We start from the raw sequence: 16,461 nt of genomic DNA, 5'->3' as shown, positions 1-16,461 counted from the left end.
AACATGTATTATTAAACGTTCAATGTACTTTGGAAAATGTTTTGGGACAACTGATTATATAATTGTTTTCAATTAAACAATACCTTTTGTTGAAATTTGCGTATAAGTGTTATTTTGTATCAATTATAAGGTAAGGTACTAATCACTTTTAAAACATATACATATGTACATACATACATACATGTATTACATGAAACATATGCTTAGTACCAATCATACGCGGAGGTACTGAACGACATTGAAATTACATACATGACATTCATACATACATATGTATTATAATTGGTGCACTGTTGCGTATGAGTATTGAAACAGCACTCATACGCAAATTCGATTCATTATATTTTATAAAATTTTTCACATATTGAAGAACTCATTATTTAGAAAAACTTGGCTGGAAACTTTAAATCACAATTAAGAAATAGACAATGTTATCTTAGTGGCCTTTAACTAAAATAAGTACTATATAAAATATCGATTAAAACACGCTGACCAACAGAATACTTAGCAAATAAACTACAATAAAAAACTAAACTAAATTAAAGAATGTGAGGCACTGAATAATAAATGGTAAAAAACGCAGAAATAACTAAACACGTATCGCAAGGTTAAAGAAATTTCAATTCAATAGAGACAAACACGAGTAGTAAGTCACCACAATAGAGTACATTCCGATTAATGGACTAGCCTGCCGTCTTCAGATTTTATTACAATCAAAAATATTGACCATACAATAGTTGTACTACCTAAGATGTTTATCTAGACTATAGTCTTGAGTGCAAACATAACTATAGACCGTAGTATTGAGTATAACACTATAGTCTCTCTTACTATATTCATAATTGTAGACTGGAATATTGTCTTGACTATTTCTCTGAACATCCTGACTGTATACTAGACTACAGACTAGCTTTTAATCATAATAAAATAAAGAAGTAGTGCCTTTAGACTTAACTATAGTAGTGACTATATAGTCCTAAATATAAAGTAGACTAATTTTTACAACAGATTACACTTTAGTTTTGATTACAAAATATATTATAATTATGAGTATAGAATATACTACAGTCGGAACTATAAAATAAACTATTGTATTGTCTATGGAATATTTACTCTCAAGAATTGACCAACTATATGCTAGGCTCATGTAGAAATAGACTAAATTCTACTCTGTAGTCAACACTATACTCCATTCAATTGTCTATACTATGGTCAAGATTTAACTATAGAATAGACTATAAACTTGATTGTAACATAAAATATAATATGGTCTTCAGAATGAATTATAGAATGAACAATAATAGTCTTCTCTATAGAATCGAATATAGATTTGACTATAGATTCGACTATATTCTGGATAATGTGTAATGGACTATAGACTTGACTGTAGATGAACTATAGTAATGACTATAGAATGGACCACAATATTGTCTATTATATGGACTATAGCCTATAGAATATACTATAGCCTATAGAATATACACAGGATGAAAAAGGAAAGTTACAAACCATAACCCCCAACCCGAATTTTTTATACAAAATATATAAATGTAGAAAAAGGAAACATTTGACTCCCCCCAAAAGTTTGAGCTGGTCTATACTCCAGATCTATAGCTCAGGTATTGTTCTATTTCTAATTAAAGTGTCTATAATATTAATGCTTATTGTATGTTATTAAAACTCCATGAATTAACACAAATGAGTAAAAATTTGTTGCAATTAAGCACAAAGAAAATCTTTACAAACAGAAATAAAACTAACACACTCAAGCACTTAATTAAAGGTCATTTAAAATTAGATAATTTTAACTAATAGATATAAACACTACAATAAAATAGAAAACTAAAATTTTCATACCAAAATTGTTAACCAAGGATTTTTTGCCATTTTTGTTATGAGATCTTTGCGTGTTTGTTTAGTTCAATTAAAGAAAAAAACAAAAACATGAATATAACGTGCAAATATTGCAAATAGATAATTTAATTTATTGCTTTTTAAAATGAAAATATTAAAAGACAATAAAACGTTATTGAAAAGTAAGAGTTTACCATTTACCAAAACTAACTTACAAATTAAATATATTTTGCAGAATTGGCGACATCGCTTGCAAGGTGTTTTGCAATTAGAACAAGCACTAAGATCATCTGAAAATCTGGCCAGTGTACAGCCCTGTTTAGATTCTCTATTGCGGACACTACTCTCGTCCGAATGTAAAACGGAAGTGGCAGAAGAAAAACGAAAACTATTAATAAATTTAATAACACGTCTGCCGTTAGATAATCTAGAAGACCGTACTATGCAAATTATGAGTGGACTTTGTCGCCAAGGTGGTGCAGGGGCAAATCGAGTGTGTAAGGCTTTAATGCAGAGATTACCGCCGGCTGCTATTATTCTAAAGTTAATATCGCAGGAATTTTTACATGCCAAAAGCTCAAGGGTAAGTAATCTGTCTCTGTCTTTTGCTGTAAATACATATACATACATATGTAGGTACTTGAATACATACTTGTATATGTTTATTTACTGATTTTTGTCATTTAGCTAGACAATGACAATCATGAAAAAAGTAAACACTTGTTTGGATTTTTTTTAGCAGACAAAAAACTTTAAACATAGTAAAACAAAACACCGAGACTGAAACACTAAATAGTTTAATTTAAAAATACATTTTCAAGATCTTGACAACAAAGTTAAAGCTTTGGCAACAGTCTTTCGGCTCTATGTGACTTTCTCTATAACTACATATATTACCTACATAAACATGCATATATAAAGTATATAAAGAAGTATTTTTCTAAGTTCAAGCTATCAAAGCAATTTGTTTGTTTGATATTTAATGGTTTTATTTCATTTAGTACCAACATTAATTTCCTGATTTTTTTACTACTTACTCCCTTTTTTTCATTGGTATAAAAATTTTTGATTTGCATGATTGTTTTAAATGAACTGCACCTTGTGCTCAATGCATTTCATTTCATTTGCATGTCGCTGAACTTCCGTCGTTGTCACTACCCTCAAATGCAATTGAATATTAATAATTGAAAACGAAAGAGTGAAAGTTCAACGTTTGGTTTGAATTTTTGGAGCAAAACAACAACAAAAACAGCTGGTTTATTTGAGGAAAAACTCACCTATAAAGGATTAAATAATTTATTAAACGTGATTTACTTGAATTGAATTATTTATGATTAAATAATGATTAGTTTTTAAATATGTGTCATAAATTTAAGTTAAATGGCATGAAATTTTAATTTAATTGTTGTACGTGGGTTACTTTATAATTACATATAGTATTTATAGTAATAAAGTGGTACAATTTCAAATGACTTATCATAGTAAGTTGCTCGAATAATTCACCGAATATCCGAGAAATAGCCTTTTTTACCCATATGTCAGCTTAAGCAACTGTGCAAATACATATAAAACTAACAAACTATAATGTGCTTGAGAGAGTTTCGTCAAATTTTATTTGCTTAAGCAAAGATCGACGTTGGCCGGACTTTCCGTAAGGAATCAGTTTTTTGTTTATTGTACACAAAGAAAATAAAGAAAAAATTAAAAGGAAAAATAAAATTAATTTATTTCGATAAAATATTATGAAATATGTATTTTTTACATAATTATGCACATGGGGCTAAATTGTTTTAAATGCACTTAAGTACATTATAGCCACCTAAAAGTTGCTTCGGATTTTCTTAAGTACTTGAGAGACTTTTCGTTCGGTTTTGCCATTTCCTTAAGCTAGCTTATGCACATTATAGTTGGGCCTTTAAATAAGAAGTTAAATCTCTTTGTAAAATTTTATAAAGATCGTTCCATAATTGACTCTAATCCCCATATAAGGTCCCATTCAGAAAATAACTTCATCGATCATAAGTTTAAAAATACGAATATAGGGATAAAGTGCGGCATGCACTAGTTTATAACGAACTAAAATATGTCTATAACATTTTGTGGAGATCGGGCGATATTGGATATAAGCCCCCATATACAGTCCGCTATATTCAAAATTGATTATAACACTAATGGATATCGACGAAATTTGACAAAACCAGTTTAACTGAAACTAAAACTATTGTCATATTTTATTAAGATCGGTAAATAATTGGCCCTACCCCTTAGAAAAATAATTTAACGCTTAAAATGTTAGAAATTAAAGTGTTAAAAATTATTCGAATAATCACTTACAATATTTTTATTAAAATATTAACCACTGCCTATTGGTACATGAGATTGGTATCATTGAAAAGATAATATTCTCTAGTTTATAAATGCGTAGAAAATTGTAACCCACCGAGCAAAATTATGCATTATGCATACAAACTGTAGACATTTTTTATTAAATTTAGTATATACTTACATATGTTATAAATGTATAAAAAATTAATAGTTTTCCGATACCTAACTATTCTGATTGAAACTTTAATCGAATGTTTGTTGGGTAATGCTTATGTGTATTTAAATTTTGTATACATTTTAGAGCTTATACATCATTATTAATAATTAATAATTAAATTTAATATATTGTCTAGAGAGTTCTTAGGTTTAATATCACACTCCTTAAAATTTGTATAAATTACATTTATTTAAATAAATTAAACTTTTTAAAAAAAAGTCTATCAAATTACTTCTCAAAAGTATTCGAATTTTTCAAGTATTTCAATAATAATTTTTGTTGTAAGGATCTATTTTTAAACATTCCAAGATATATTTTTGGTATCGTTCTTCTGTTTCTAATTGAATTATCTGGATCTTAGTAGATCTTAGTTTATACTACTCATAACATTCACGATTATGTTGCAAAATTATGCATTACAACAACACTGTATGTCCAACATTTTGGGTTTATTTTGATCATAGTTGATAATATTTCATAGTTGATAAAATTTATGTTGTATGGATCTATTTTTAAACATTCCAAGATATATTTTTGGTATGATTCTTCTGTTTCTAATTGAATTATCTGGATCTTAGTAGATCTTAGTTTATACTACTCATAACATTCACGATTATGTTGCAAAATTATGCATTACAACAAACAGATATTAATATTTTGGAGTTAGACCATAATTATATGGTGACATTCAGCCTAGAGGCCATTGGTTATAAAAAGAATGATTCCGCTATATTGAATGGCGTTTCATCGAGGCATGCTTTGGAGTTGTACACTTCCACAATATATTGAAAACTTAAAATGTATAACAGCTGATATCTAAAGCAATATAGAACAATATAGAAGATAAGTTTCCCCGAAAATTTTTAACCCTAGTATTATAAGAATGGACTTGAGTTCCAATAAATTGAATTAGATAGAAAAATAATTTAATTATATATCTTGGGTCGTTTAAATACAGATTCTTGTAACAAAAAATATTATTTTTAGATACCTCAAGGGGAATATTAAATCCCAATAACAAATTTTGGTTTTATCTTTGGGACAAAAAGGAGAAAAAATAGAAATATTGCCAAAATCGCCATTTTTAATGACAATTATTTTTTTTGGACCAAATGGTCCAAAAATATATCCATTCGGTTGATAGTTACCCCTAAAAACAATTTTCATATAATATAGTCAAATATGAAATACAGAAAAAGGTCTTATACTTTTGATAGGTAATTTTATGGACTTTTTTTAAATAAAGCTAAATTAAATTATGTAAATGTAATTTTTTAAAGTTTTAAAAAGCGTGATATCAAAGCTAAGGACTGTCTAGACAAATTAACAAATTAATTGATTAATTTTGCATACAAAATATGTTATTAAATTTGGTTTCTTTTCATATTATAACTAAATTCGAATACTTATGAGAGACACTATATGTGTATATCTGCGTTGCGCGTCCATATTGTTCTAATTACGAAGATTTTCGGCAATTCACACGTACACAACCCGATCATAAATAAAACTCATAGCAAGAGCGTAAAAATTGCAAAAATTTGTAAAAAACAAGAACAATATTTTTAAACAAGAGAATAACTTGAAAAAAACTCGTACACTCCAAAAACTTTTCAGGAATGCAAAATATGAAAAATACATAAAAACTATGTTTTAAATACTTTTTTTTAAACATTTTATTTTGGTGTATATGAATATTTTCAATCCCAAAAAATTAAAAAGCACAAAAATCCGCAAAATTTTAAAAAAATATTATAATTCTATACATCCCCTATTTTAACGGATATATAATAGTTATGGCAGTTTTGGGTATTTGTATTACTTTTTCACCTTTAAAGTTGTAAAAATTAAAAAAATAATAATTTCAATTTTCCTTTCAAGTTAACTATGCTTTTTGACAGATAGCTCAGGTGGCAATCACCAAACTGATTGCCACCTGAGTTCTTTATTAAAGGATTCAGGGGTGATGGTACACGGTTGTCAAGTCTACCCAGTGGACGAAAAAGACCACCGTGGGGTAGAGCATCATGTCAGGTACTTACGTAAAACACTCAACATTCATTGTGCATTTTGACACTTGTTAGCATTACTACGTCTTAAAAATCCGTAAATTAATTCTCAACGAAATATAATATAATAATTCGTAAATATAAAGTAGGTTTTTTACAACAGAACGTCATATTATTAACAACAAGTATAGGTCCTTCAACAGCAATTATTACTTCATTTCAAATATTTTTTTCCTCAACTTTCAACTCAGCTCAAGCTCAAATTAAAGCTTCTAGGAAAATTGTTGCGAACAAATCTTATGTAGAAAAGTGTCTTCTTTCAAATGATATATCATTTGTTTTATAAAGGTCAGTTTTCATTTTTGACTTTTCGCCACAGGTCTTTATGCGGCTGCCTAACCATGCATAGTTACCTTAGGAGTAACAATATTTGTTAATTTTGCATTTCTTGCTTAAATTTAAACCACACCCATTAGGCGTTGAGGTATTCCTAGGTCAGAGTCGTCTACAACGTGGTGCGAAACAACAAACGATTCGTACAATGTACGACATCTTTCATATATATTAGGCATGGATTTTTTGGTGTAGTGTGGCTGAATTTAGAGTATGATCCAGCTACACATGTAATGCTCTTTTAAAAAATTCACAGAAGTCTAAACTAATTTGGAGATAGTCTTGCTTACATATTTCTCATTCAATGTCTAATAAATATATTTTTTAACATTAATGCAAGAAAACTATAAATAAAGAATAATAAACACAAACATAATGCACTTAATGTGTACTAACAACGTAAATCATAATAATAATAATAATACCCTCTATTACTTGTAATAATTTATTATGATAAATAATATCTAAAACATTTATTTTATATTAAAAGCTGTTTATATCTTCAGTTAGAAAAATAACACAATCGCAATAATACACTTTACATGACAACATTTTATATTATATACATTCTATTAGTTTATGTTAATGTTGCAAAACAAATAGAAAAAATAATAACAATTCTTTATTTGTTTTTTACATTTACAGTTTCGTGAACATGCATTACAAATGGTCATATTCGCACTCATGACCTTTCCCAGTACATGCTTTGATACGCAGACATGTGTCACAAATGCAACATATGCCGCAATAAATCGTAAGAGACGCGTACGTCAAGCGGCCTTAGATGTTCTTGCTGTATTAGGTCAAATATCCAGTGCCAGAGAAGTATTAGATGTTGTGCAACAAATTGCAAATTCACGTGATGATGGTGATGCATTGGTGGCAGCAGTTAAAACACGTTTGTCACGCAAACAACTACCACTTGTAAGCAGTGAGGGTGCAGTGCAATATTCGTTGCATGTACCACCCTCACAATTAACTGGTAACACACACGATAAGGAGTTGAAACTTCAAAATGAGAGCAACAATAATAACAATAATAGCAGTAATACCAATGAGGAATTTGATAAAACCACAGAAAGAAATGGTCAACAGGGACCGGATATAGATTGGATTACTGCAGGTATTGGTTCAGTTTCGCCCACTTCTCTAAAGCGTAGAGCTCACAGGAATCGTATTTCAGCTATGCAGAGTTTTACTTGTTTAAATACTCAGGGAAGGTAGGGATTAAATCTTGTAATTTTATGGTGATTTTAAATAATATTTATTTGTTTTATTATAATTTTCCACAAACAGTTCTACATCTGATGATCCTGTGTTTAAACCACAATATCGCAATCCCTCCGATTTACTGAGTCACATCAAAAATTATGAAAATGTAAGTTGAAAAAGAGATAAATACTTCAATGTGTATAATCATAATCATTTATAAACACACTTATAGTAAAATACATTTAATTACATTTAATCTAAAATTATAATGTATATAACAAAATTTATAAAGAACAAGTAAGGGTGTTATATTTGGCTTATATCCACCATCAAACCTCGTTTGACTCGAATGAAACTTACTTATGTCGAATTTTATCTATATACTCGTATTTTCAGGCCAGTTATAAGCGTTAAAGTAATTTTCTGAAGGGAACATTATATAGAGGGCTAGGGTCAATTATGGGTCGATCCTCATAAAATTTGATAGACAGAATTTGGTTCGTATTAAATTTATTTGTATCGAATGTCATCGCTACACTCTTATTTTTAAGCCATTAATGACCATTGCAGTCATTTTCTGAAGGGGACCTAATATGGGGGATAGGGTCAATCATGTACCGATCATCGTAAATTTTTTTAAATAGATTTTGATTCGTATGAAACTTACTTATGTCGAATTTCATTTATATACAGTATTTTAAATCCAGTAATGAGCGTTAAAGTCATTTTCTGAAGGGCACCTTATATGGGGGGAGGATCAATTATGGAGCACAAGAAACTTCCTTATGTAGAATTTCATCGCTATAGTCGCATTATGTTATGTTATGACTGTTAAAGCTGCTTTTCGAGGGGCCTCTTGTATGGGGGCTATTCGAAAACGTGGACCTGTATTGCCTATTTTCTATACGTAACAAACCTTACCTATAAGAAATATTTATGTGAAATTTCAACTTTCTAGCTCTTTCCATTCAGACTATATCGCGCTTTTAACAGACGGACATGGCTAGATCGTCTTCGAATTTAATAAGGACCCAGAATATATATACTTTTGTGGGTTTATGGCCAATATTTCGATGTGTTACAAACGGAATGACAAAATCAATATACCCCCATCTTTTTTGATTGTGGGTATTTAAATTCTAAAAAGACGAAACCCAGACTTTCACATGGTGTAATTATTCGTCATTCACGCTCTCGTTCATTATTCAACCCCCAATTACATACTGAATGGCATAATTGGCCATACAAATTTTTAGCTGGGAATTTCACAAGCTGTACGTAATTCAGTTTGAGTTTCGTACGAATAAATGAGTGTCATCTCTATTTTTGTATCGGGTATTTATCATAATCAGCTGTATGTTGAAAATAAATAAAAAATGAAATTACAAAAAATTGCAAATAATTAGAAAATATATAACTTAATGTATTAAAATAATGTAACAAACGTATTTTTGTATCATACACACACTCAAATATTCGTAAGAACTTGGTATTAAAAATTTCTCAAAGATTGTAAGAGATATCACAAAAGCTATACCTTTATTTTAAATACAATTTTGTCGATTAATATTTAGAGAAGAGAATTTTTATATACACCAAAAAATCTAAGACGGTCTAGCCATGTCGATCCATTTGTCTGTTGAAAGCACGATAGAGTTAAGCAGCTTAAACCTTTTATTAGGTCATATCGGTCTATGATTTCACATAGTTACCATACAAGTGCCACCGGAATATAATTAAACCGTCATATCTGATTTAAAAATACAACTAAACCAAAATCTCTCTACAAAATTTTAAACCTAAAAATATGAGTGTAACGATGATTCGAGAGATTCTTTGGTACTTTTTCGTTCTTCAAATGGTATATTTTAAATTTTTTATAATATTGAACTTAGAAATATGAAATTATGCATGTTGAGAGTATGTGAGAACCTATAAAGTGGTTTTTTGGTGCCTTTTGGTTCTTCAAGGTATCTTTTAAGTTTTATACAAAATTTAAATTTTGAGTTTTCTAAAAATTTTCTAAAAACATAAAATTAAATAAGTAAAGCCTAAAGTACATGTGAACCTATAAAAGGGTACTCTGTAGCAGTTTTTCCTACTTCAAACGGTAATTTTTGAGTTTTCTTTAACATTGAACCTAGAAATATAAAATTGTGACAACCTATAAAATGGAAAATTTTGGTACTTTTTTCGATATTCAATTGGTAACATTTTTTTTTTTTTGTAATATTAAATATAAAATCATAGAATTAAAGATGCAGCGGCCTGATTCATTTAAAATCTATAAGGGGAAATTTTGTTTACAACTGATATTTTTAATTTAGCCCATTTTAATAGAGAATATTTGTGCAAATATTCAGCTCCTTAGTTCTGTCAGAATATATATTTTTGGGAATCTCCGATTTATATTTAGATGTGTTACAAACAGAAAAACAAAATCAATACAAACGGGTATAAAAAATACCAACTTAATGAACAGAAAAGTAAGGAAAAGTTTAATATCGATAGTGAGCAATGACATACACTGAAAATAATTCATGCCTAATATACACGAAAAATTTCGTACATTGTACAAAATGCTTCGTGGTTTCGCACCACGAAATTCTTTCGTAATATATTCGAAATTGTACGAAATATTTTATTAAAATGAAATATAATTTCAGAATTTTTCATCAAAAATGATGGGATGTATATTGATTTTGTCATTCCGTTTGTCTGTCTGTTGAAATCACGATAGGGACCACACGAGAGGAGCTAGACATTTGAAATTTTGTACAAATATTCCATATTGCAAAGGTTTGTTTTGAAAATGGGCCATATCTATTAGTTCGATTATACGTACTTTTATTTCAAAATTATTCAAAATATTTATTATCAAATGTTTACCTTCTAAACATTATTAAAATAAGGCAGCCTATTTTCGTAATAGCAAGGAAAATAGGAAAACTATTTTTAACAAAATAATTTTATTTTGTAAAATAAAAATTAATTTTTGTATATTACAAAATAATTTTGTTACGAAAAAAATCTTTACTTTTGTTAAATATTACATGACTTAACCAATTATTTTTTGTTAAATAAAACAAAGTTTCTTAATATATACGAAGCAAATTATTACGACAGGTTTCCGTACTTTTGTAAAATTAAAAAAGAGGTTGATTAAATAAATTAAATATATTCGAAAAAGATTTACTAAGAAACATATACGCCGTTACTTGATATAACTCCGAAAATTCTAGATGATAAAACGTTATAAAGATTCTTAAGTAATGACAAGGACATTTCGGTCCAAGCTTTTTTAGTTCCTTAAATTTAGGCTTTTTTGTGTCATACTGTCTGCCCGACCTATATACATTACGAGAAAGAATATCCGAAACCTTTTCAATAATAAATAGATGAGAAGATTATGGAGGCCACTCCAAAATTTTTACATTCAGGCTTCGAATCCACCCTTTACAGCCCTGGCGGTATGGATCGGGGCATTATATTTTTGAAATACCCACGGCAATGGTTCAAAAATATACGAAAATGTGAAAAAAACTTTTTCCAGTATGGCATTACAATTATTACAATTCTTACTAGATGAAAGAAAATTAAGCTCACATGTTTCATAATACGAAATTGGCCCTCACTACATCCCACATCATCAACAGCTATGCAAACGACTCAGGTAGAGCTCTTCCTTTCAAAAATCATAAAAATAGTAAATATATCGATCTGGACCTTCGAAAGTAAAAATTTTTTTATTCGAAAAAAAAAAACAAGATGTTGATATAGCTTCTTATAACCATGTGTTCACGTGCAAACTGAAGAGGATTTCTCTTTACGAGTGGCAATTTGAGCGTCTTTAATTAATTTTTTATTATTTCTAAAGCTTTGGTAGGCTTGCTATAACATCCACTTTTTCTCTAATTTCTGCTACAGAATCACTTGACGTGAATGCAAATTTTTTGAATCTCTTCTATCCGCTTTTGTTTTGACTTAAACTTAATTGCGAGAATTTTCCTCAAAACAGCCAAACTAACTAACAAAGCTTCACTGACTAAAGACATATGTATATTGAGAATCCATAATGCAATTGTCTTCCCAAAAATATAGTATTATCCCTATAAACACTTTATTAACTGTAAACGTTTAACGATTATTTGTAATCACTTTCTAGACAACACTATCCAATTATTTGAAAATGTTCAAAACAAAATTTACGAATAGAGAGCCGAATATAAAATTTAAATTTATTTTCTCTTTTCTATCCTGCCTACATAAAGCAACCCATACCACTTATGGTAAAAACATTACAAACAAACATATCATATACATATTTTATAGTTTTGAAAAGTTTTATTTAAAACAAAGGAGGGTTGATGAGAAAGTAACAATATGCATTTAGTGGAGAAACTTGCACAAGTATATGTATAATAACTACTAGTTAATAGAATACACTTCCAAATGCATGGCACGATACGTCAACAAACAGTATATATTAAACATTCGTTAGTGTTGGACTAGAAAAACCAATAAAATATAAAAGATATTGAATTTCAATAAAACGCATTAAAAAGTGAAAAATTTCTTTAAAAGAAACTATATTATAATTTTAATTGTTTTTTTTTAAACAACAAATGATTTTACCATTTGTTAGTGATCATAAATTTGCCAACAAACGTAAAATGTTAGAAATTTATAATAATTTTCCGTTGTATAATTTAGTGCCCGCAAATTATTTAAAATGGGTATAGATATATATACATATATTCTTATAATAATACTACAATTTCTATAATGTGGTGAAATTTGATGATTTTTTTTTAATTTTTTTTACAGGAAGACAATCATCATCATAATAATTATAATTTTCATCATGTCTTTGCCTCAAGTCCTTATAATTATGGTTTATCTACTAAGAAATCAAATGGTAAATATTTTATTAAATTTCTATATTTTTTAAGTTGTAAAAACAAAACATTGTAATCCTTTTTGTAGGTAAAGCATGTTTTGTTTATTTTGTTGACCTAACAACCAAGCCAATTCCTTGAACTTTACGAAAACAAAATTCCTTAGCATTCCTTAAATTGGAAATTGTATTTTTTACGGTTTTAGTTTTTTCTTTCTCTGCACAGTGTTACAAAAACAATTGATTGACAGTCTTTTGTTGGGGAATTACAAATGGATTACTAATTTTCTTTGTTGAAATTAGATATTTTTTTAGATATATTGACAAGTAAATGTTTAGCTAAGACTGACGTTTTAAAGGAAATTTCAAATACATAGAAGTTCTGAAAAAGAGCATTAGGAGTAATAAATTCAACGAAATCATGTCATAGTCAAAATGTTAAGGATTTTTATTCATTGAGGTCCTTACAGAAATCTGCAGGTTTTAAACATACAAAAATACCACAAAATTCTGTCTTTCAGAACCTACGTTAAAATTTAGTCATTTCGTTGCTCTAATAAAATTCTAGACATAATTAGAATCGCAATCAGTCAGACATTGTGATAATAGGTCAGGAGATTGTGATAATAGGATCTCTTTGGGATGTGTCAAACAAAACCTGGATCGAAAAAAGGTTAAGAGTATTATCCAAACTTAATTTCACTTATTACAAAGCCAAAAAAGAAGAGTCAAACAATGATAAAATGACGGGCAGCTTTACTGAAACCACTGTTATTAAAAAATTCATATTAAATTAATACATTAATTTTATTTTTTCTCCCCCTTTTTAGCTGATTACCCATACTATACAACACGACGTTTGGTGGCAAACTCATGCTCAGATTCTTCCGTTGACGGAAGAAGTTCTGATAGCAATTACACCAGTAGTGGTGGCAGTGCAGTAAGTAACGATGTAAATAGTAAAGGTGGTGGTGGTTGTGCTGATGGCATAAGTGGTCGATTCACTCGTCAAGCAGTAAATTCAAGGTGAGATATTCAAACATTTACAAACACGAAGGTGTTCAATATTAATTGATTGATTTTATTTAGTAATAACAAATAAGATTATTCATAGATAAAGCTTTCAATTAACCACTGTTTGCAATTAAATACTTTACAAACTGTTTTTTTATTTAATCAAACAAATTTCAACATTCCTAACTTAGGTTTCCCAGTATGGATATGAATACAACATATCGTGTACACAAACCACCTACATATTATCCTGGTATGGGTGCTTATGCCCATTTGCAACAACAGCAATACAACATGAACTCCACTTATCCAAAAGTTAATTATTCTCTGACGTCACAACAATATCATCATCCTCAACTGTCGCATAGAAGAAAATCTCAAAATAACTATTCCACGCAACACCATCAACAGCAGCAACAACAATCCCCACCTTATTACTACATCAACAACAACACAAATCGAGCTCAACATTTTAATCATCACAATACCAGTTCGATAACAACTACTGCCCATAAAAGCAATTGTGGAAATCAAGGTTTTTTGTCAAAAAACTAAATTTTCTCACAAATTAAATTTTGTACTAAAATTATTTTTATTTTTTTTTTTTTTTGTTTACTTTTCAAACACACATTTGTAGAGAATTTCAAAATGTCGGAAAATCTTCAGCATAAAGATTTCAACAATTGTGACGATAATCTAGATGGTACTTATACAATTTCCCCGGGTGGTACAAAGCTGCCTAGTCAACTTCAGCAACAACAACAGGCTGCAACAAATGGTCGTCGTTTTGTTAACGTTGATAAATTTCTAATGCAAAGGTATGTGATGAAAACAATAAAAAACTAGTTTTTATGGTTAAAGTTTAATTTGTCTATATGCATGTTTGCAACTAAGCCAGCCTTCTTGATTTTATGCAGGATAATTAGAAAGTTTCTCTAGCAATTGTTGAAGTTCAGGGAAAATTGCTTATTATTTGTTTGGAATGTTTAAAGTTGTGTAAATAATCTTGTTACTTTATAAGAGTTGGGCGGAGTTCGTTAAACTAAAACTTGTTGAACATTCTCGTTAATATAATAATTGTATATGTTATAAAATGTTCTTTTAAAGTTTGTAAAATTGAGCAGAAGCAAAAATTTAGTAAAATTTGTAAAGGAAATTTGGTATATGTACTGATAATTCTATCCTTGAAAAGGGTAATATAATTCAAAATTTGGAACTTTTAAAGTAAAATAAGTAATTCCATTGACGCTAACCGAGATATTTGTGGTCAAATATGAAATTTTGAGGCGATGTTGCTATGTCAGTCAGTCTGTCTGTCTGCCTAAAATACCAAAAATATTCACAACGTAAAAAATTATGAATAAATATTTCAGACAACCTCAAAAAACGACTTTTTTTCTTAATTTTCGAGCACTTTTCTCAGAAACTCCGAAGATACATTGATAAATTTTGTCAGACGTAATTTTCTTTATATAGCGATTAATTGCTATCAATTTTAAATGTCTCATAGGCCCCATACATATACTCCGAGTATATGTATGAATTTTTCGTTAATAACTTCGTCAAAATTTTGCACATATGTGCAATTCCATGAAAAGCTAAACCACGTTCCGAAAATATTTTTTAGCTCATTGTTAATTTTAATACTACTCATTATAATATCTGCAGATCTAAATATATATAGGCCTAAACCATTATGCCGATTTTCAAAAAGATTGGACCTTATTTGACAATAGTTCCATTCAAAGTTTTATTTCAGAAGAACTCTTCAACGTCCGTAACTCATTTGTAATCAGTAGTATTATGATAAAATTTGGTACAAATAAGTTTTATATAAATAAAAATCCTACGGTCCATATTTCACCCCAGTCGCCATATAACTCCTGTTTTTGTTTTTTTATAAATTGCTTTAACATGTATATAGATTGGGCATATCCGACTGTACTCTTCTACTCCTTTTCATACCCACCATCAAAAAAGTCCGTCTGTCTGTTGAAATCACGGGATGAGCTAGACAGTTGAAATTTTGTATAAATATTCTCTATTGCTAAGGTTTGTTTGGTATTGAAAATGGGCAATATCGGTTCACTTTTTCGGATAGCCCCCATACAAGTTGACCTCAAAACGAGCATAACTGCTTTAAAAGCATGAGTATGGCGATGAAATCCGTCAGAAATAAGTCTCATGCTGATCGGTCCATAATTGACCCTACTCCTTCAGAACATGACTTTAACAATCCGCTATCGAATTTCATGCAAAATGTGTTAGTTCTATACAAGTTCTATACAAAATTAAATCTTTGTACTCAATTTCATGAGTATCGGTTCATAATTGACGCACATGAAGGTCGTCTTCAGTAAATTACACATACGCTTTCGGTTTAAAAATTTACCCAAAATATTTTGTTTTAAAAAATATATTGTTTTAAAAAATTAATATTTCGTTATTTCAAAAGAGCTCAGTCCGTAATTAACTTAAGCCATATTCCAAATATCACCCTGATGTTTTAAGGAAGCATTTCTTTTACTGTAGGTATATGA

The 16,461-nt window shown here is 29.1% G+C and overlaps 1 protein-coding gene across 1 annotated transcript in view; it reads left to right on the top strand.

Moving 5' to 3' along the window:
- LOC111679780 overlaps nt 1–16,461 on the top strand; it is a 55,171-nt gene that overhangs the window by 11,644 nt on the left and 27,066 nt on the right. Inside the window, exons 2-8 of the mRNA XM_023441376.2 lie at nt 2,090–2,437; nt 7,444–8,018; nt 8,095–8,176; nt 12,838–12,928; nt 13,738–13,933; nt 14,113–14,456; nt 14,559–14,739. Of these exons, the coding sequence (XP_023297144.2) occupies nt 2,090–2,437; nt 7,444–8,018; nt 8,095–8,176; nt 12,838–12,928; nt 13,738–13,933; nt 14,113–14,456; nt 14,559–14,739 (1,817 nt within the window). The remainder of the gene's footprint in view (nt 1–2,089; nt 2,438–7,443; nt 8,019–8,094; nt 8,177–12,837; nt 12,929–13,737; nt 13,934–14,112; nt 14,457–14,558; nt 14,740–16,461) is intronic.

Source organism: Lucilia cuprina, chromosome 2 (assembly GCF_022045245.1).
Source record: "Lucilia cuprina isolate Lc7/37 chromosome 2, ASM2204524v1, whole genome shotgun sequence".
NCBI classification, from domain to species: domain Eukaryota; kingdom Metazoa; phylum Arthropoda; class Insecta; order Diptera; family Calliphoridae; genus Lucilia; species Lucilia cuprina.
The sequence above is the reverse complement of the archived record's forward strand: the minus strand, read 5'-3'. Positions and strand labels throughout refer to the sequence as shown.